At 42.1% G+C, this 18,546-nt stretch overlaps 1 protein-coding gene across 1 annotated transcript; it reads left to right on the top strand.

Annotated features, from left to right (window-relative positions):
* The first annotated feature begins 257 nt into the window (after positions 1–257).
* Positions 258–14,674, top strand: rap2aa (RAP2A, member of RAS oncogene family a). Its single transcript, XM_080901994.1, has 2 exons — positions 258–1,228; positions 12,910–14,674. Exons 1-2 carry the CDS (start codon positions 915–917, stop codon positions 13,145–13,147), a joined length of 552 nt encoding a protein of 183 aa, XP_080758120.1. The 5' UTR covers positions 258–914; the 3' UTR covers positions 13,148–14,674.
* The last annotated feature ends 3,872 nt before the right edge of the window (positions 14,675–18,546 follow it).

The raw sequence follows: 18,546 nt of genomic DNA, 5'->3' as shown, positions 1-18,546 counted from the left end.
CGTTTCACCTCCTCTTGGATACACATCCCCGAGCCGCCTCCGTGATTGGATGAGCTCTCTTTGGATGTCACTGGGGCAACCGAATGATGGGAATTTTAACACATGAACGGAAATGTCAGCGACGAATCTCACTGGCTGCCTCCGTGAGGCTGCCATTCAGGCACATGTGAGGTGTACAGAAAGCGGAAGCGCCCATTGGGCTGTTCGCGTATCCATCTGACGAAGGAGGATCCACAGGCTTTTCCTTTTTTCTTCTTTTCTTTTTTTTTTTGGTGCCTCGGTACGGGAGCCGAGTGGGGACCGGCTGGTAACGCAGCGGCCGCGGGTCTCCACCCGAGAGTATGGCAGCTGGAATCGCACTGGAGAGCGGGGGAGAAGCGGAGACATGTCAGAGATGGTGAAACAGAAACAAAGAGACGCAAGTTCTTTAACTGAAAGTCAGGGCACTTTAATTTGGGAGAGTTTCTCTAAGGCGGTCTACAGCTTAAAAAATCGTGCCTGCAGTTCATTCCGAGGCTAAGCCAGCGTTTTCCCAGCGTCCTCGATGGAGCAAGTTTGTTTTTTTATGAAGTACAGAGAGGGGTGAGCTAAGCAGATGAACACCCGCACGTTCAACATCATCGGGCGAGCTTCTTTTTCTCCCTTTGCGCATTTTTCGGACACTTTCAGTCCTCGGATGCTCGTATAACTGTCAGTGTCTGGCCTGCATGGGGGGAATATCTACAATGAAATCCATCTTGAGGTGCCGAGTCTTTGTGCTCTGCCATAGCTGAGCAGCAGCGAACAAGACTGTGTTATTGACAGCCCGTTCAGAATGGGACACGAATGGTGAGCGTGATTCGCACTGGAGCATTTTGCGTTGATTTCAATGACGCGCGGAGATTGATACCTTACGACTTGATTTAAATCCCACGATGCGCGAGTATAAAGTGGTGGTCCTGGGCAGCGGTGGGGTCGGGAAATCCGCCCTCACTGTGCAGTTTGTGACCGGGACGTTCATTGAAAAGTACGACCCCACCATAGAGGATTTTTACCGCAAGGAGATCGAGGTGGACTCCTCGCCCTCGGTGCTGGAGATCCTTGACACCGCTGGGACCGAACAGTTCGCCTCAATGCGCGACCTGTACATCAAAAACGGTCAAGGATTCATATTGGTCTACAGCCTTGTCAACCAGCAAAGCTTCCAGGACATAAAGCCGATGAGGGATCAGATCATAAGAGTGAAAAGGTTGGTGAAATCATGTGCTGGGGAAAAAAAGAGTAATTTCCATAATTAAGTGTGGCTGTTGGGGGTTGTTTTTCACAAATATATGCTGGACTCATGGGCCCTGTAGTTTCAGGATAGATCTCGGCCTGCTTGGAGATGTTATGCATCTTTAAGGCAGCAACACTCCATGCCTATTATGGTATTCCAGGTCTCACCCCTATTTCTTGCCCCCATGCCTCTGACCCAGCATATTAAGTTCCTGCAGACGTTCTAATGTCTCACTTAAGTGTTTACTAACAGGACAACAGTGCTGATCCTTCCTACCCCTCAGCTCTGCGAAGACACGTCTGTCTTCCTGTCAGAGCAAAACAAAATAGTGTCAGTGATCTGCCAAGCTGCTGTCTAGTGCCGCTCGGTGTCCACTGGATGCTGCAACCTTTGCGAGACACCCAACCGGGAATACCCAGGATTCAGTGCAAGAGAGGCTCTGCAGAGAGCTTTCAAGAAAGAGTGGCTGAAAAAAACAAAAAAAGCTGCGGGACTGTTGAAAGCACAGATCTGCAGAGGAGTCACCGTGTTTTTAATTAAGAAGCTGCACAAGCTGTTTAGGAAGAGCAGCACAATGGAAAGCCTGATGTCTCAGAGCTGCTGCACAGATGATCCAGATATGAGGTCACCACAGTGAGCTGCTGATTGATACATGGGAGAGGTTAGCTGAGGCTGCGTGGAGCTGTCATGTTATTGGTGTTCCTTTGCTCTAGGCCAATGTACTGTGCAGATACACTGTACTGTATGCTCTATGCTCACCTGCTGACATAGCATGAGATTATAAAACTCATCCAGATCAGATTGGTTAATGTCCTGTATTTGTTAGCTCCGCTTCGGCGTTCCAGTGTGCAGGCACTGTGCGCTGGGCTGCGACTGTGTGGGTTCATCAGTCACTGTAGGTGTCAATGGATTTGTTACAGTTAGTTCAGAGAGTCAAATAGGCTCCGGAGAGAATAAGAAGAACCCTACTGAAATCAACTTATAGTTAATACCATTTAATAATCTTGTTATTTACTATATGCTGTAGTTGGATAAGGTTTTTGTCCCTCCCTTGTCACAGTTCTTCCACTCTTCCACCTCAAAATGAAATATAATCATGCTGTGGATGTTTATTTTTATAGGTTGTCTTTAGTTTTTGTCACTTAATTGGATTTAGACCCTTTTTTTGTCAAATGCACCTTCTAAACAATCCTATTATTATGTGGCTCCCGATGAAAGAATGAGGTCAACATGTTTCTCCCATGCGAGTTGAGTACGAGTAGAGGTATGTTGAGTCTGCTGCGCGAGCGTGTGTCGTCCTGTATGTAAATGGTGTGCGCGTGCGCTCACGGGGCAGATGCAGCCAGGCTTTTGTGTTTTCACACCTAACACTGAGTCTGGTGCCGTTGTCTGATATGACAGCAGAATTTATTTTCCGTAGCAGAAAGATCGCGCTCCACAACACTACTCCCACACAGCAGTTAATTTGGTGCTGGGCTTCATGGGGAGTTAGACATCTAAAACTTAGGATTGTGCTTTTTTTTTTCTTTAAAAATGTCATATTCAATGCGATTATTAAGCTGTGACCTACATTTTGTATGCACTCCTGCTTTCAGAAAGTTGGCTCTGAATGGCAGCGTGCACATTTCCTTCGGTTATTCAGACTTTTTCTAACATCAGCAGAAATCGACCTTGTTTGCTACTAACCTTGCAACGAGAAACATTTCATTTAGTATTTAGTATTAGTATTTATTTATTTATTGTCATTGTCAAGAACAATGAAATTGCGTTTGGGGCTTCCATACAACCCAAAAAAAAGAAGAAAATAATAAATACCCCTTAAAACCCAAGTGTACATATTTAACCCAGTGTGACTCCAATGCAATAAGACAATCCTTAGCAATAATGTTCGTAGAAATTCAGACAAAGACCTGAGAAACATGACAAAATACAACAATGCAACCCATTCAATATTATTGTACTGTGAGATATGATATCAGATATGATAGTTATCTATTTAAGAAAGAGGGGGGGGCAGGAGGGGGAAGAGAATAAAGATATGATGCACCAATGCAGACCAGTTCATTGCTATTAAGAAGTTGGATATGGTTATTGTCCGTGAGAGGGGGGCAGAGAGTTCAGGAGCCTCACAGCCTGTGGATACAGGCTGTTGGCCAGTCTGGATGTTCTGGCCTGTATAGACCTGTACCTTCTCCCTGAGGGCAGCAGATGGAAAAGGTGGCGCGCAGGGTGATGTTGGTCCCGCAGGATACTGTGCACCCTCCTCAGACAGCGAGTGGGGAAGATATTACTGATCTCTGGCAGACTTGTTCCAATAATTCTGCCAGCTTCTTTCACCACCCGCTGGAGTGCTTGCTGATCGGCCTTGGTGCAGCTGGGGAACCACACTAGAAATCCATACGTCAGAACGCTGCTGATGGCACAGTTGTAGAAGTTCAACATCAGAGATCTGGGAATGTGTGCGCTCCGCAGTCTCCTCAGGTAGTAGAGGCGCTGTTGGGCCTTCCGTACAACTGAGGTGATATGGTTGCCCCAGGACAGGTCCTCGGTCACAGTTACCCCCAAGAATTTAAAACTGCTCACCCTCTCCACCGCCTCACTGCCAATGAAGAGAGGCAGATGGTTGTTATGACCCCATTTACTTTTCTATTCTAAAAGTAAATGCATTCATTGCGTTTGTTAAGCCTTATGTGTCCCATTGGGTAACTGCAAATGTAAACAGAAACTGTCACACTATCATATGTAACTGGATAAGACTGTCTGATATGATACCCAAAATTAGCAGTGTATTCTGGGCCTTTCAATACTTTTTTACAGGGAACATTGAGGACTCTGAATGCTTCACTAATTTGCACTGAATTTCATCATTTGCATGGTGAGGAACGTGTCACAGAAGGCAATGAAGAAGTTACAGTTTATGCTCATAAAGACATTTCATCATTAAGACATTTTTGAATTGCTCGTTTGCTTTCCTGACTGCAAGGAGACATGCTTTTGTTCACCTAAGACCCACAGCTAAAATGCAACACGTTCGGGCATGTTCTGTCGAAAGGCATTGTGGGAAATGCTGTAAATGACTACTGGCAGTAGGAAAAACAAAGTAAAGACATGACTATTATCATGTAGATTGATGAGGTAACTTACTGGTAACATTAGAGAGGAAAAGGGTGTGATTATCCTTTTAAAACACCCGAGTGAAGCACTCACAGGTTTCTCAGGCAAATCCTGTCAGCAACTGTGTGAACAGCATTGGCGTTGTTTTTGTTTTCCCTCTCTGTCGCTCCTCACTAACAAAACACTGATGACCGGTTACGACCGTATCGCCCGTCGCTCAGGTCAGAGGCGCTGCTGCGTGTCGCTCTCACTCTGAACCCTGTCAGCTTCTATCAGTGCCCGCTGATAGCAGCACAGGCAGGCGTTAGCACAGGGGCCCTGGGTGGACATGATTACACCCTGGCCTGCCTGTGCTCACTGGGGACCTCGTCGCTCCACACTTCAGCTGCAGTTAGCTATATACCAGGGATGTGTTGTGATTGGTGACTTCAGAGAGTAGAAATACAAGTACCGTGTGAGGGTAGTGAGGAAGAAAGTGGTGAAACAGGATAGCATAATAAACCCTGCTGTTGGCACTGCAGTGGTTGTTGCTGTTGCTGGGCCCTCTGCACATTTATTCATTTTTTACATTTTTTAAGTTTTCAAGTACTGCAGTTCTGAACTTTTCTCAATGTCACCTGACGGAGGTTCCTGCGAGAATGTAAATCGAGCAAGCCAGCTCCCAAGGACAAGGTCCATGTGATGTGGTTTTTGTCTATTGTGAAAACTGGGGAAATGAATAAAGCTAAAGGTCAATACTGATTACTTCACAATGGCTTGGCTATAAAAAAAAAGTGTTATGAGTACTTCACCTCCCTGAGAAATTTTGAAACACCAGGAAGTTGTTTCTCATCTGTTTTAAAAGTCACAACTTCAAAAAGGATCAGACTAGTTCAGCTGGTGGGACATTAACTCACCTCATAAAGCAAGTAAAGTTTTTGCAGCGCTACCAGTATGCAGTCATTTATTCTGTTGTATCGCAGCGTGACGGTTCCGGGTTAAATCTCCTGGCTGGCTGAGCTCCTTTCTGTTGTGGAGTTTCCATGTTCCCTCTGCGTCTGTGCAGGTTCTCTCCGGGTATGCCAGCTTTCCTCCACAGTCCAAAGAAGTGCATTTTAGATTCATTTGTGATTCCAAATTAGCTGTACCATAGGTGTAGATGTAAGCACGAATGATTGTCTGTCTCTGTGCGTTAGGTCTGTGATGGATTGATAATCTATCCAAGGTGTACTCCATCTCTTGCCCAAGGACAGCTGCAGTAGGCTCCAGCACCCCCACGAACCTGAACTGGATAAGCAGTTGAGAAAATGGATGTATGGATAGATAGTGTGGTAGTGTTGCCAATAGATTAGATATCCCACACAGATAGTCCGCTGTCATTAGTTGTTACATTGTAAGCCATATGTCACTAAACATCCACTGTTCCATCAGGAGTCGAGTCAAACTATCACTGCACCAAAAATACAGATCCTTTAGGGGGGGAAAAAACTCATTAGCCCATGCATAACTCATACATCAAAATATAGACAATTTTCAGTCTTTGAGATACAGTACTGCAATATTTGGTTACAGATGTAAAAGTAAATAGTAAAGTAAAGTAAACCGAAATTTTTTTTAAATCAACACAAATTTGCATGCAATAACTTTCTTAATACTGTGTGATTGTTCAGAGAAATGCAAAAATGTAATAATAATATGCTCTTAATATATATATATATTTTTTTTTTACATGCATAACAGTGAAGGGACCTAGCTTGTTAACAAGACCATAACATGCTAATTATAAAGTTTTTAACACTGGTTTTACATATTTTAAATAAGCTATGTTTGCGGTCAGTGAATGCCCAACTGGATCATTTGTATGTAACCTGATTTGTGTTTATCTTTTATTTTCTCAAAACAATCCCACTTTTCTGGATTTCATTTTATATTGATGCCCACATAGAGCCCACTGTGATCTTAAGTGGGCCAGACCAGTGAAACTCCCCTTTATCAGTGTAAGTGTAAGAAGTGCCATTTCAGAACTGTGTCTCAGTTTTTCTACGTGAAAGAAATGCTGTGGAGGAAAATGAAAGAAATCGGTCAGCGTGACTTAAATTGCCATAAATAAATGAAAGCTATATAAAAGTTCTAGTAGATCATTGCCCAGACTGTCCATAATTATAAAGTAGAAAGGTTTTGTTAATTCACAAAAAGCTTCTTTTTTTAACTGTGGAAGCATTGTAACAAACAAACAAAAACAAACTATTTCTACAGACCATAGTGGAAAAAGAAGAACTTTTTTGTTGTTTAACTGTTTATCTGTTACTTAATTCCTTTGGTGTAGTATTAATGGTGATGGGGGAGCTCTTTATCAATAGGATAGGCTGTAAAATCATTAAAATACACTTTAAATTCCAAAATCTATGTCCTCCTTCACTTCTTGTCTAATGACCTGGATTGGAGGCTTTACCGGGCTGATTCTGGTCCCCAAGCCTTATGTTTGACAACCCTGTTGTAGAGTGTGAGACTTTATGTAAGTTTTTTTTTCCTGCAACAAACCTCAAGTGTCCACGAAATCAGACCCTCTATTTCAATTAATGTTTAGCGGACTAATTGTCAGGCAGGCCTACTTGCTAAATTAAGAAATGTGACAAACCTTTGCATCTTACCACTGCCACTGTGAGTTAAGGTGGAATGCCAGCTGAGCAATTAATTTAAAGCACCATTGTGTCTAAGCCTCAGAGCCCGGGGAAGTGCATGAGAAGTGCATGTTAGCAGAACAGAGAAACAAAGAACAAAAAAGTATTAAATATGATCCAAAGTAGTGATCAGTCATTTCTGATGTACACTGCTTTTTTCAGATTATTCCAGGTTTGTGGCTTGTTAAGGGAGCAGGACAAGTAAACAGCTTGGGAGTCAGCAGCGCAAAACTGAGCCAGGAAACATAAAAGCTATTATATTGCACACTCTGTTTAGATGGTATTCTGGTAATTAATTACACTGTTCAGCTGTTGCAGAACTCCTGACGTGTGTTCATTCTCCGATCTTTTGTTACATTGTACCTTAGCAAGAGTTTCAGTGATTTTTTTGGTTATTTACCAAGTTTTACTGCGATTATTGTAACAAATCTCCATAAAAATCCCTTAAGAGCTGAAGTTGGAAACTAATAATCTCCTTTATGCATCCTAATTGTTCTTTTATTGTGAAGTATGCCGTCAAACTGAATTTTTTTCTGGTGGTCCAGTGAGATTTCTGACTAACTGTTTCAACTTTTTTTCAATCATGAGGTTGATACTGACAGTATGATAAAAGGGAAATATCATCCTTTACAGATATGAAAGGATAAGGGCCGTATTTTCCGGTTAGAACTTTTCAATGAATTATTCAAAGCGTATTACTGACCGACTGTTCAACCCGGACAAATTTCTACTAAAATGGTACTTGCATTTTAGATGTTTGGCCGTGTACTTCATAAGAGAAGTAATTTGTGTCAGACAGCATAATCACCCACAGAGACCTGCTAGTGTGCCAGAGTATTGCTGTGATAAATCAGATCCAAGGAAATCTGTACAGTCTGTCAAGTTCAGTACTCATTTATCTTGTCCATTTTGGCACTTCTTGGCCAGTGTGTTTATCATCAGTAAACGGGGTCGATTTTTGAAGGCTTTGGGAAGCAAATAATGAATTCTCATAACCATCCCAAACAGAATTAAAGTGTTTTACTTGTCATATATTATTGCTTGTTTTAAAGGGAAAATCTTTGCATTCTTGCCGTGGGTCAAAGAAGCCATTCCTGATTAAATCTTTCGGTGCCCTAATGTGGCAAAAAGAGGAGCTTTGTGCTGCCTTCTGACTCAGCTCAATTCTCTCCCCTGGCTAAACTGAAGACCCTCTACAAAAATGCTATTCGCAGGGAAGGGGTGCCCAGCACACAGCCTTTCCTGCCTGCTGCTGCCCCGAGTCATAACCAGTGGCTCTTGGGCAGCCGGTTTCTACCGTCTGTCAGCAAGGCCTGTGTGAGTTGATCTGCATCATGCATTATTGATAAGCTGTGTCTGAGCAAGCTTGAATTTGATGTTTGCAGTCTGAGTGTTCCACTGCCTCTGGCATCAGGCTCACAAGCCGAAGGCTAAAGAGCGACATGTTGTTTGTGCTGTTTGTGTCACAGCAAAAACGAATCCCGCTCAGTAATTCGTTTGGCCTGTGTTTTCTGCAACAGTCGAGCCTTACTTTCTTGTATCAGCCACCAGTGGTTGGCCGACAACCTTAACGCCGAGTCTCTGTGAGCCTTAGTATCCATGGCAGCCTCTGTCTCACACCTCCTTGGACTGCCGCTTTTCTTCTCTGTTATTATGACTATATATAGACCCTTTCTTCTTTGGGTCCAGATGCCTTTGTGCTGTGTTCCTGTAATGATGAGGCCCAAACGAGCTGCATAAGTTGCAAACAGCTGACCAAAAAAAGCATGTGGCACACTCACACACAGTTTAATGTGATTTTAAGATACTTCTGCTGTTTGGGACAACAAAAATAATGAAGTTAGGGGTTTTTTTGTTTGTTTTTTTTACTAGATGTTTTACACTTTAGCACTTTTTTAACATAGCAAGTGATCGTCAGTTTAGCAAAATAGGGATTACCAGGGTTGATATTATTGCACTGTGAAAAAGAGCCATTGCACAAGCCACTGTTGTGCAATGTGCTTTATCTTTGTAACGCACAAATCTTGTTAAATCAAGCTAAAACTGAGGTTTCTCTTCTAATTTACAAACAGTATAAAAACCTCAGCAAGAGTTTAGCTGTCACCTGAGAAAGCAGCATGCCAAAAACAAAAGGAATCAGTTTGGACACACAAAGGAGGAGATGGGTGCACAAAAGTTTTCACTGGAGTGAGAAGTATCATCAGGAAATTCAAAGACAGTCACACAGCAAAGAAAAAGCATGGCAAGAGGTAGAAGTTAAAGATTTCAAAGAAGCTGGAAAGAAAACTAGTGAGAGACCCCAGAACAGCCAAGAGTGAATCTTAGCCAAGTCGAGATCTGTCTTACATACAATCACTCGAACTTTGAAGGGACTTTGAAGTTGCAGAGCAAGAGAAAGTCCACTCGTGCAGAGGAGACACTTTGAGCTCTTTGGCCACAGAGACTCTGCTTATGTTTGGAGAAAGAAGGCAGAGGCATACAACCCAGAGTACACCATCCCTACTGTGAAACACATAAGTATTATGGTGTGGGAATGCTTTAGTTCAGCTGGAACTGGGAATCTCGTCAGGGTGGAAGAAAACTCCAACTAGTCAGCAGCAAAATTGGGTCCGGGTCATCGCTTTGTCTTCCAACACAACAATAACCCAACATATGTAGCTCCTGGTGAAGAACTACCTTAAGAAGACCAACGTGAACATTTCTGACTTAAAATGTGTGGAGTAAGCTGAAGAGTAAGGTCCATGCCAGGGTCCGTGTACATGTAGCTTCACTTCTTCATTGTTTCACTTCATTCCACTGCTTCAAAGAAATTAAAGGAACACGTTACTATTTAAATTTGAGGATTGATGTGAGTTGACTAATAACTGGTGAGTTGAAAATCTGTTCGATAAAATTCTAAAAACCAACACATGTGAAATAACAGAAAAACGTGCCTTCTTTGTTGCGATAATATGACTTTTTTCGCTTCTACTTTAACCGTACCACTGTTGTCCATGGAAACAACATCAACATAAGGTTTTCTATTGCGTAGGTTTTGCCCTCCTGAACTGAACTGAAACCAGTTTTGTACTGTGGAATAACCTCAGTGTTTCTGTCATATTTGCTGGGTTTGTGCAAACAGTTTAGAGCAGAAAAGCGAGAGCTTGTGTGAAACAACATCTGATGGTACAAGATACATACCTCTTTGAGTGATTTAGAGTGGGAGACAAACAACAGCTGAATGGAGGACCTACCAAAATGGCATCATTAGCCCAACTAAACACAGAGGCCCTTTTAAATGGATGCAGCTGTAAAAGTAAAGATTTTGCCTTTCAATCTGCCCACCCACAGCTATGCTTAGTGTTTGGGGGGTTTTCAGTGAAGGTGGGAAAGGGAATTTAAGGTTCAAGGCTAAATATAACCTACCACCAACTAGATCCAAAGAAGTTTTCAGAAAAATCACAGCCTTGCTGTTTTTACTGACACCAGGAATGCAGCGAATGAGAACTTAGGCACGACATGCTGAATGTTAAAGTTGAGAAGCATAACATGTTGTTTCTCATTCAGTTTGCCTGCCTAGCTCAACACTTTTGGTCACACACCGACCGACCGACCTCAGAGATTGTCTCTTAAATTCAGGTAGCTCCTCTCGGCTCATCCTGGGAACAGAACGGGATAGTTGAGATTAAAGTTCGCTGGATAATGTATTCATGGGTAGATCAAAGTCGGCTAGTTTAAGCTTATTTAACGCTGAAACCTGCAGCCCCCCTTACCTCTGAGAAACGCTCTGGCTGCTCAGCCTGGAAAGGCTTCACAGTAGTCTCCAGACTCCCCGTCTTTTCAACAGTAGCCAGTTCCTTCTTTACCAGTTTATTATAACAAACAAGGATGAGGATGATATTAATTTTGGTGAATAACTTAAAGGCATCTATAATTCACAGAGCGAGTGCAGAATTTGAAAATCCTAATGGTGCTGACAGGTGCTCGGGTTAAATTTGACTGTGCTGTGAAGTGTGAAGTGAACACAGACGTTTAAACTTGGTTCAAACGACAGGTCCGACAGATGGAAAGCGCCCCCTCGGTCGTTTTGCATACTGATAAGCATGAAAGAAATAGCAACCTGTTGTTTAAAGGATGCGAACACGCATGATCTGCTATCTCTCTGATGTTTTTGAGCTTTGTTATCTCCTCTGATGTGTACAAAGTGCCTCAGAAGCCCGCCATGTTCCCCAATATCAAAACTGATGTAGTGATCATATTGGTGGAAATGCATCTCAGCTGCTTCTTTTTAAGTAATTATAGAGCAGCCTATTTATTTTAACCGACCGCATCCTCTGGCTGTCCTCAAAGTAGTCCAGTTCCACAGTGACATTTTGTGCTTTAGCTACGTGCCAAGGAGTTCAGAGCTCAAAGGATTATGGCCACTTCCTGCCCTCAGGGGTGACAGCTATAGTACCCGTTTCCTCTGCTGTACTGGGTCAGGCTTTACACTTAGTGTTTACGGTAGATGAAGCAGGTGACGCTCTGGTTCTTGATCTGAAAAAAGCTTCCTCCCACACTCAGAGTCCACTCGTATGCTAAAGTGGAAACACTTTCATCTTTATCCTTCTTGCGACCTTTCAGTCAGAACGAGCCCACCTCTTTCACCCAGCTGAGCTTTTCAAAAATAACCACCGAGATCCTTTTTGTCAAAGATCCAGGCTTGTTTTGTTAGAGAGATTGGAAAAGATAAAAGATGGAAAGATGTCAAAAAGGGATTAAACAGAGGCTGAGAATTGATGTTAATTTAATGGTCACGTGAGTGGATAATGTAGCAAATGCAAAACTGGTATATTAAGAAAGAATTATGCTGCTGATAACAGTAACAGCTTTTTGGGTGAAACCACCAACTTCCAGTATAATAAACTGGAGAAACTGAATAGAGGCTGTCGTTGTTATGGAAAAAATAACCTTTTCTCTTAGGTTTCAATCACTCCAGCCATGCGTGCATGTTAGTTCACGTGAGTTCAGCAAGCTCAAACAGTGGCCATGATGTAAAGTCCACATAGGCTTTTTAGATTGATTTTTAGGTTGAATCTTCTGTTGATAGTGGTGATAATCATCATAAATATTTTGCTAGAGGTGCTGACTCAGTGGTTAGCATTTTCACATTTGCCCAATGATAATTCAGTAACCCAGTAAAGATGCTTTCTTACCTATTGCCTATTGCTTCCAGCCTCTTTTTAAGAGGCTATTATACTTTTTTTTCTTATTGTCTATCATACTTGTACTGTTAAAATAGTGGATGCACTTATTAAACAAGGCCAAAGATTCAAATAATGATATCGGTGTCTGCCCTGGAAATCAATGTGAGCCAAGAGCTTTGGCTTCAGATGCTCGGTTAGAGATAGTAGAGGTGGGGTTTTTTCTATTCTTTGCTCTGTATGTTGTGACTGGCCATCTCAGCCCCACCCACCTGTTCTTCAAACCTTCTGTTTGCATGGGACAGCCAATCAGGAGAGGTCAACTGTAAGGAAAAAGTGTTTGGAACAGTTTGTTCTAGATACACGATGAACTGAGGGGCTGCACTAATGCCCACTATCAGATAAATAAAGATGATCCTAAATTCCATTATGCAAACCTACTTTAGTAGAATAAAAATATGGAGCTTGAAATAAATGTGTCAGATCTCCTTTAAATAATTATGATTTTTGTAAGTGCAACAGATGAAGGTTTTAATCACTGTGCGCTTTTTTTTCTTATTTAGAATTTGCTAAAACCAAGTTCTGAAAGGGGAATTGCCTTTCTTTTCACTTTTATGGGAAAAACATAATAAAATAAAAAGCTCTGATTTGCCACACATGCAGCAGTTGTTTTTCCTGTGTGTCTGACAAACTGACGTCGGTCTGTGTGTGCTTTCAGGTACGAAAAGGTTCCCGTTATCTTGGTGGGGAACAAGGTGGACTTGGAAAGCGAGAGGGAGGTATCATCCAGCGAAGGTCAGGCTCTAGCCGAGGAGTGGGGCTGCCCGTTCATGGAGACCTCGGCTAAGAGCAAAACTATGGTAGACGAACTGTTCGCCGAGATCGTTCGGCAGATGGACTACGCCGCTCAGCCAGACAAGGACGACCCCTGCTGCTCCTCTTGCAATATACAATAGCCCTGGGGAGGGGGGGGGGGGGTGTACCAGGAACAGACCAGGCAAAAGTCCACTTAGAGGGAACTTGTTTGACTTGCAGTGGACAGATACACACTTAGACACACACATGCACATGCCGATTAAACTGAAGATGAAAATCACAGTTGAGCGCAATGGATACCAAGTGAGTGGAGCATAACATTTGCAGTGACACGATTAATAAGAATAATAACACGTGAGTAATGCGTACATTTTGAATGAAAATTGCCAGGAATTTGCCGCAAAGGTAATTGACAAATGACAAACAGAACATGCCCTCGCCTTATTTTACACTTTTTTGTTTGTTTGTTTGTTGTTTAAGTTATTCCGTTATGAGGAAGCAAATATTGTCAGCAAAGAATAACAGATCGGGATCTTTATTCATTACAGCTTCCTAAACAATCTGCTAGAAATAACTGTTGTTATTGCAGTTTTCAGACACACCACTGAGACGCATTTCCTGTTACCATGACTCTGTTGCAAGTAGCTGCTGAACACACATGACAGATTTCTGAAGAAGCATTTGATTTCCATTATGTACAATGTTGCTCCCAGTTTAATTCGAGCAGAGGTTGGCGGAGGGTTTTTTTTCTACTCATCACAGGGCTGAACCAAAGAGGTTCCCTGAAAGCGCCTCAATGTTCTTAGTTTTATTTTTTCTGCTGTTCAAAAAAAAAAAAAAGGAATGGAGAGAAAAAGGATAAGTCGGTGTCTTTCTTTAAAAAAACAAAAACAAAAAAACAACGGTGCAATCATCTCTTTCCTATTTTCTCACTTTGAGATATGATAGTAAGCATAGCGGAGTCTTTCACATATCGTGTGATGTTTTGTTTTCCTCTCCGGGAGACTCTGACAGCAGATTGCTGAGTAGTAATATAAGTAACCGCTTCATCCTGACGGGACAAAGAGCGATTTCAGTGTTTGAATATCTCCGCAGACCGTCTCTCCAAACTCTTTTCAGGAATGGGTGACATTTAAAGTGAAGATGCCAACATTTGTCATACTTTTTTTTTCTTTTCGTCCTCTGGTATCAATATGAAATGTGGCGCTCCACAGTTTCGACATCCTGATGCCATCCTTCATGTGCTCAGAGTATTCAAATTCATAGTAACAAATAGCACCGACGGAGGCGGCGGTGATAATAAGAATAATAAATGGTAGTGTAAATATTTTGTATGGAAAAAGTGCCAGCTCCTATGAAGACACTGACTCAACACATGTGGAACTGTCAACTGTATGCATGGCTAGTGAACAAAAAAAAGGACTCTTATTGTCTGAGATTACTGTAGGCTGTGGAGAAAAAAACGTGCAAATCAAACACATACATGTCTGGATCTGGACACTGTCTCAACTGTACATCTATGTTGCCACGGGAAGCAGACTTTCCCCGTGTGACCATTTTCATTGTTGATTTTATATTTTTTTATGTGGCCATTTACTCTTTATCCCTCTCTGAATGGTGACACTGTTACATTTGACACCTAAACAATAAAAGTGCGTTCAACACTATCAGTGCGACTGGCGAGCTTCAGTGAAATTAACTGAATGGGAGGAAAAATGTGGCTTATATTTTAATCTCTTCTTCTTCTTTTTTTTTACAAATCAACAATTTGTAGTTTTCTGTTCAGCTGTGAGACAACTATTCTAATTGTATATATGATATCCAATTTGGATATACAGTGTCATTGTTTATTTGTTTATATCATCATCAGTTTTAAAACTTTGCCTGGCATGATGAAAATTTGTCACATGCACTACTATTTTTCCTTCACCAGTGTTAGCCGAGCACAGTACTGAGAAAACTATTGCTGAAGATTAACTTGCATTTGCTTTGCCTGTGTCCAATCAGGCTTTCAGACTTCCTCAAGTCTGAAAGCTGCGTCTTCCTGTTGAAAGTTTTGTACTGTTTTTAATTCATATTCATTATTTTATTTATTGTCTATGTTTTACACGTATACAGCCTGACTCCCTGGTAATTTGACCAATCATAGCTTTGAATGTGTAGGGAAGCAGATTAAGAAGCTGACTGGTTGATTGGTGTGTCACTGTAGGTCATCTGGTTAAGCAGGCAGTCCATATGCCAAAGGCTAATGCTGGGGCCTGAGTCTGGCCGTGGCTTGCGTGTCATTCCCCTGCACTCTTTCATTTCTTTCTTGTCAACGCTATCTGGCCTAATAAAGGTTAAAAGCAAAGGGACAGGGGTGATGACTATATCCAAAATCACATTATTCTGTACTAATACAATAAGGAGTAGATAAAGCTTTATTTTGACTCATTTTGAGTCATATTGAGAGGTGTAGAGTTGCTCAGGCTGATCTGTGGAAACAAAAACCGCCTTAAAAACAGCCACATAAAAAACCACCAAAGCAAAGGTAAGTGAAATGACCCAAAACAACCTGTAAGAGATCCAAACAATTCAGTGTTCTTATATGTGGAGTTTGGGTGCATTAAAATATCTGTGTTCGGGGTTTCGTTGGATCTCTACTCCAGTCTTGTCAGGAGGAGAAACTGTTGACTCCCACCTGCAGGACTCAAAGATAATTGCAAAGCGTCGTCTCGTTAGTCCAGCAGCACATTGTTCTTACCAGATTGCAAAAAGGATCCAAAATCATTTGCTGTGATTTTGAATCGAACTCATGCAATGTGTGTGGTTTCTGGATTCACTGGGACAGTCAGGGTGGGGGTTTTTTTACAGTCCAGGCTGGTCTGAATATGCCAGTACATGTTCTTACTGTTTGTGAAGGCACTGATCTTTCTGTTATTTAATTTTGTGCCATACGCACTCTTCAGCATCTGTGTGGAACACAACTGAGTGCTACTACTTTGTTCATGTTCTTAATTGGATTTCTTTTTCTCCAGATAATAGTTTTTTTTGTAGCAACAGTGAGTCAAAACGCCTCAATCCCCAAAAAATTAAAAAAGAATGACTTCCCTCTGCATTGCATTGGCACCGAGAGAGGAAGAAATAGACTATAATTTATCATGAATTATTACAAAATATTAACATTTAATCCAGCCATTTTTTTAACCTCTTTTAGGTTCATGGGCAGGCTGGATCCTCTGCCGGCTCCCAGCTGACACTGTGTGAGAGGCCTGGTTTTCCTGTACATCCAGTACTTGACAGACATTTTTGTCTTGAGAGTCATTTAGGTTCACATCCACATCTACAGCCACAATAAAGCATTAACTTAAAACCAAATGGTACTTGTTCAAGTGTTCTTTGAGTAACTAAAATTTCAGTTGCCAAGAGTTCAGATACACATGAGGTAATCCCTCGTGTCAAAGGCAATGCACCAAAAGCTGTATCTGAAGTTATATGGTTTGAGGAGATTGATTTTTTTTTTAATGCTGACTCCTTTTTTTTCCCCCCTTAGTTTGCCTCAGTGGGTCTTTGAGATTGTTCTAAATCACTGATGCAGAGTAGAAGTGGCAGTGGGGGGAAACACTAGTTAATAGAGCTGGAGAAGTGAGAGTCAGCATGTCCTCTGAGACGCTTGTCAGCATCCACCTTCAGGCACCTGATGTAAGGACAGTCTCAATCTCTGAGGTGCTTTATCCGCCCTGATGAGACGGTGGGCAGAGGGCTGAAGGACCTGAAGATGATAGGTCTCAGTGGGGTTCATTAGGAAGCAGTATCCCTGTTCAGCAGCAGCCTTTGTGTTTGTGGAAACATTTAGTTAAATGAGGTACAATATCCTTATTGTTCAGTGAAAGAGTTTTAATGAGAATGGATCACCTAATGGCTCGCATGTATCAGCCTAATAGCTGTGGTGCAGTGTTGCCTCATGAACTGTGTTGTGTTTTTTAAATTATCTTTGTGCACTCCCTTTGCCCTTTCCCTCAACTCCTTGCAGAGCTGGAGCTAGAATAACTTTCAAGGAATTTGCGGCAGTGTCGTGGGACGCTGAATTCTCAGCGGGAAACGATGTGGAAAATATAAATAAAATCAGCTTGAAAACAACCCCCCCCCTCCCGAGTTTCCCAGTGTAGGTGTATGAATTAAATAGGCGCTGACTCATCGTTACCTGCTCTCAGCTCTGTAAGCCAGGGGCTCAGAGGCACAGACATCGCAGCTGTGACACAGCACGCTGTGTTTGTTCCAGCTGAGATCCTCTACATCAGTATGTCAAATGTCAAGAGGAAGAAGAGGGGGCTGAATGAGTCACTCCACCACCAACGCCATCCCCACCTCCCGCAAGGGTGCAGCAGGATATCTGTGTGGGATACAGCAGCAGTACATGGCAAAAAAAGGCCACGTGGTGCTGCTTCAGCCTCTTTGACTCCAGGCCACGCTAAGTTCAGGAGCAGAAGGAACACCCTTTCTGCCAGCCCAGAGGTTTTGAGGATGAAGGAGATTCCAATGCACACACCACACAAAGGAGCCTTTAAATTGCTTTAATCCTCTCATTGATCAGTGGAGCATTAAAGTCTCAATGTGGTCCAGACCGGGGTTGTAATGTGTGGAAATTAGGCTTTTATGCTTCTGCTGCACAGAACAATTGTTTAGATCAATTGGCTCTGATGTGAAAGTGCCTTTAGGGGAATTGCTCTGTCATGATGTGGATCTGCATGCTGTGCTGTCCTGTTTAAGGTATCATCTCGTGCCTGCCTGGTTTTTTTTTTGTTTTTGTTTGTTTGTTTATTTGTTTTTCTAGGATTTTAGACCACTGGATCTGCTCATGACTGAACATGCTGAAAGATTATACGCTGCTTGCTTGCTGCCTCAGCTGGAAGTCACCAGCACTGAAGCTGTTATCAACCTACACTCTGTGTTTCATGCCTTTTTATACTGGAAACAGTGTTGATGTGCAGGAGGGGGAAGAAGGAACAAATAGGCTGAGCTGGGACTGTCAGAGGGCCTAATAACTAGGTGTCATGGCAACCAGATGGCAACACATGAGCTGTCAATTTCACAGTCTAATTTGCCGCTGCAACAGAGGAGAGTGTGTGGGGGATGATCTGTTCAAACAATGAAACATTTCTGTGCTGAGCACATGTGTTCATATTCTGGCTTTTAAATATCAGCCATTAATCAAATCAAGTGTATTTATGTAGCTCATTTTAAAACGGACATATGGGAAAAACAGGTTAAAACATTTTGCATCAAGAATTCTAAAAGTAAAAGTAAAGTAGTAAAAGAAAAAAGGCAAGGAGAAACATAAAAATCCATAATATTAATCAAATCACAACAGCACATGAAACAACACATGTACATATAACGGCAAATCTACACTGTGGATCCCTCTAAAAAAAACTGTAATGGATTTAACACGACTGTGAAGCTGGGTTTAAGAAATAAGTGTTTAAACTTTTTAGAGTGTGTTTAGCACCACCTTGTGCCAGTATAGAATGTGACGTCACGTGGTTGGTTGGTTGCAGCT

Source organism: Rhamphochromis sp. 'chilingali' (genome assembly GCF_963969265.1).
Source record: "Rhamphochromis sp. 'chilingali' genome assembly, chromosome: 14".
NCBI classification, from domain to species: Eukaryota; Metazoa; Chordata; class Actinopteri; order Cichliformes; family Cichlidae; genus Rhamphochromis; species Rhamphochromis sp. 'chilingali'.
This window is presented reverse-complemented; position numbering and strand designations above follow the sequence as displayed.

Coding starts and splice junctions, on each gene's coding strand:
- rap2aa (XM_080901994.1), top strand. CDS start 915: ATGCGCGAGTATAAAGTGGTGGTCCTGGGCAGCGGTGGGGTCGGGAAA. Junction 1,229..12,909: donor CAGATCATAAGAGTGAAAAG/GTTGGTGAAATC, acceptor GTGTGCTTTCAG/GTACGAAAAGGTTCCCGTTA.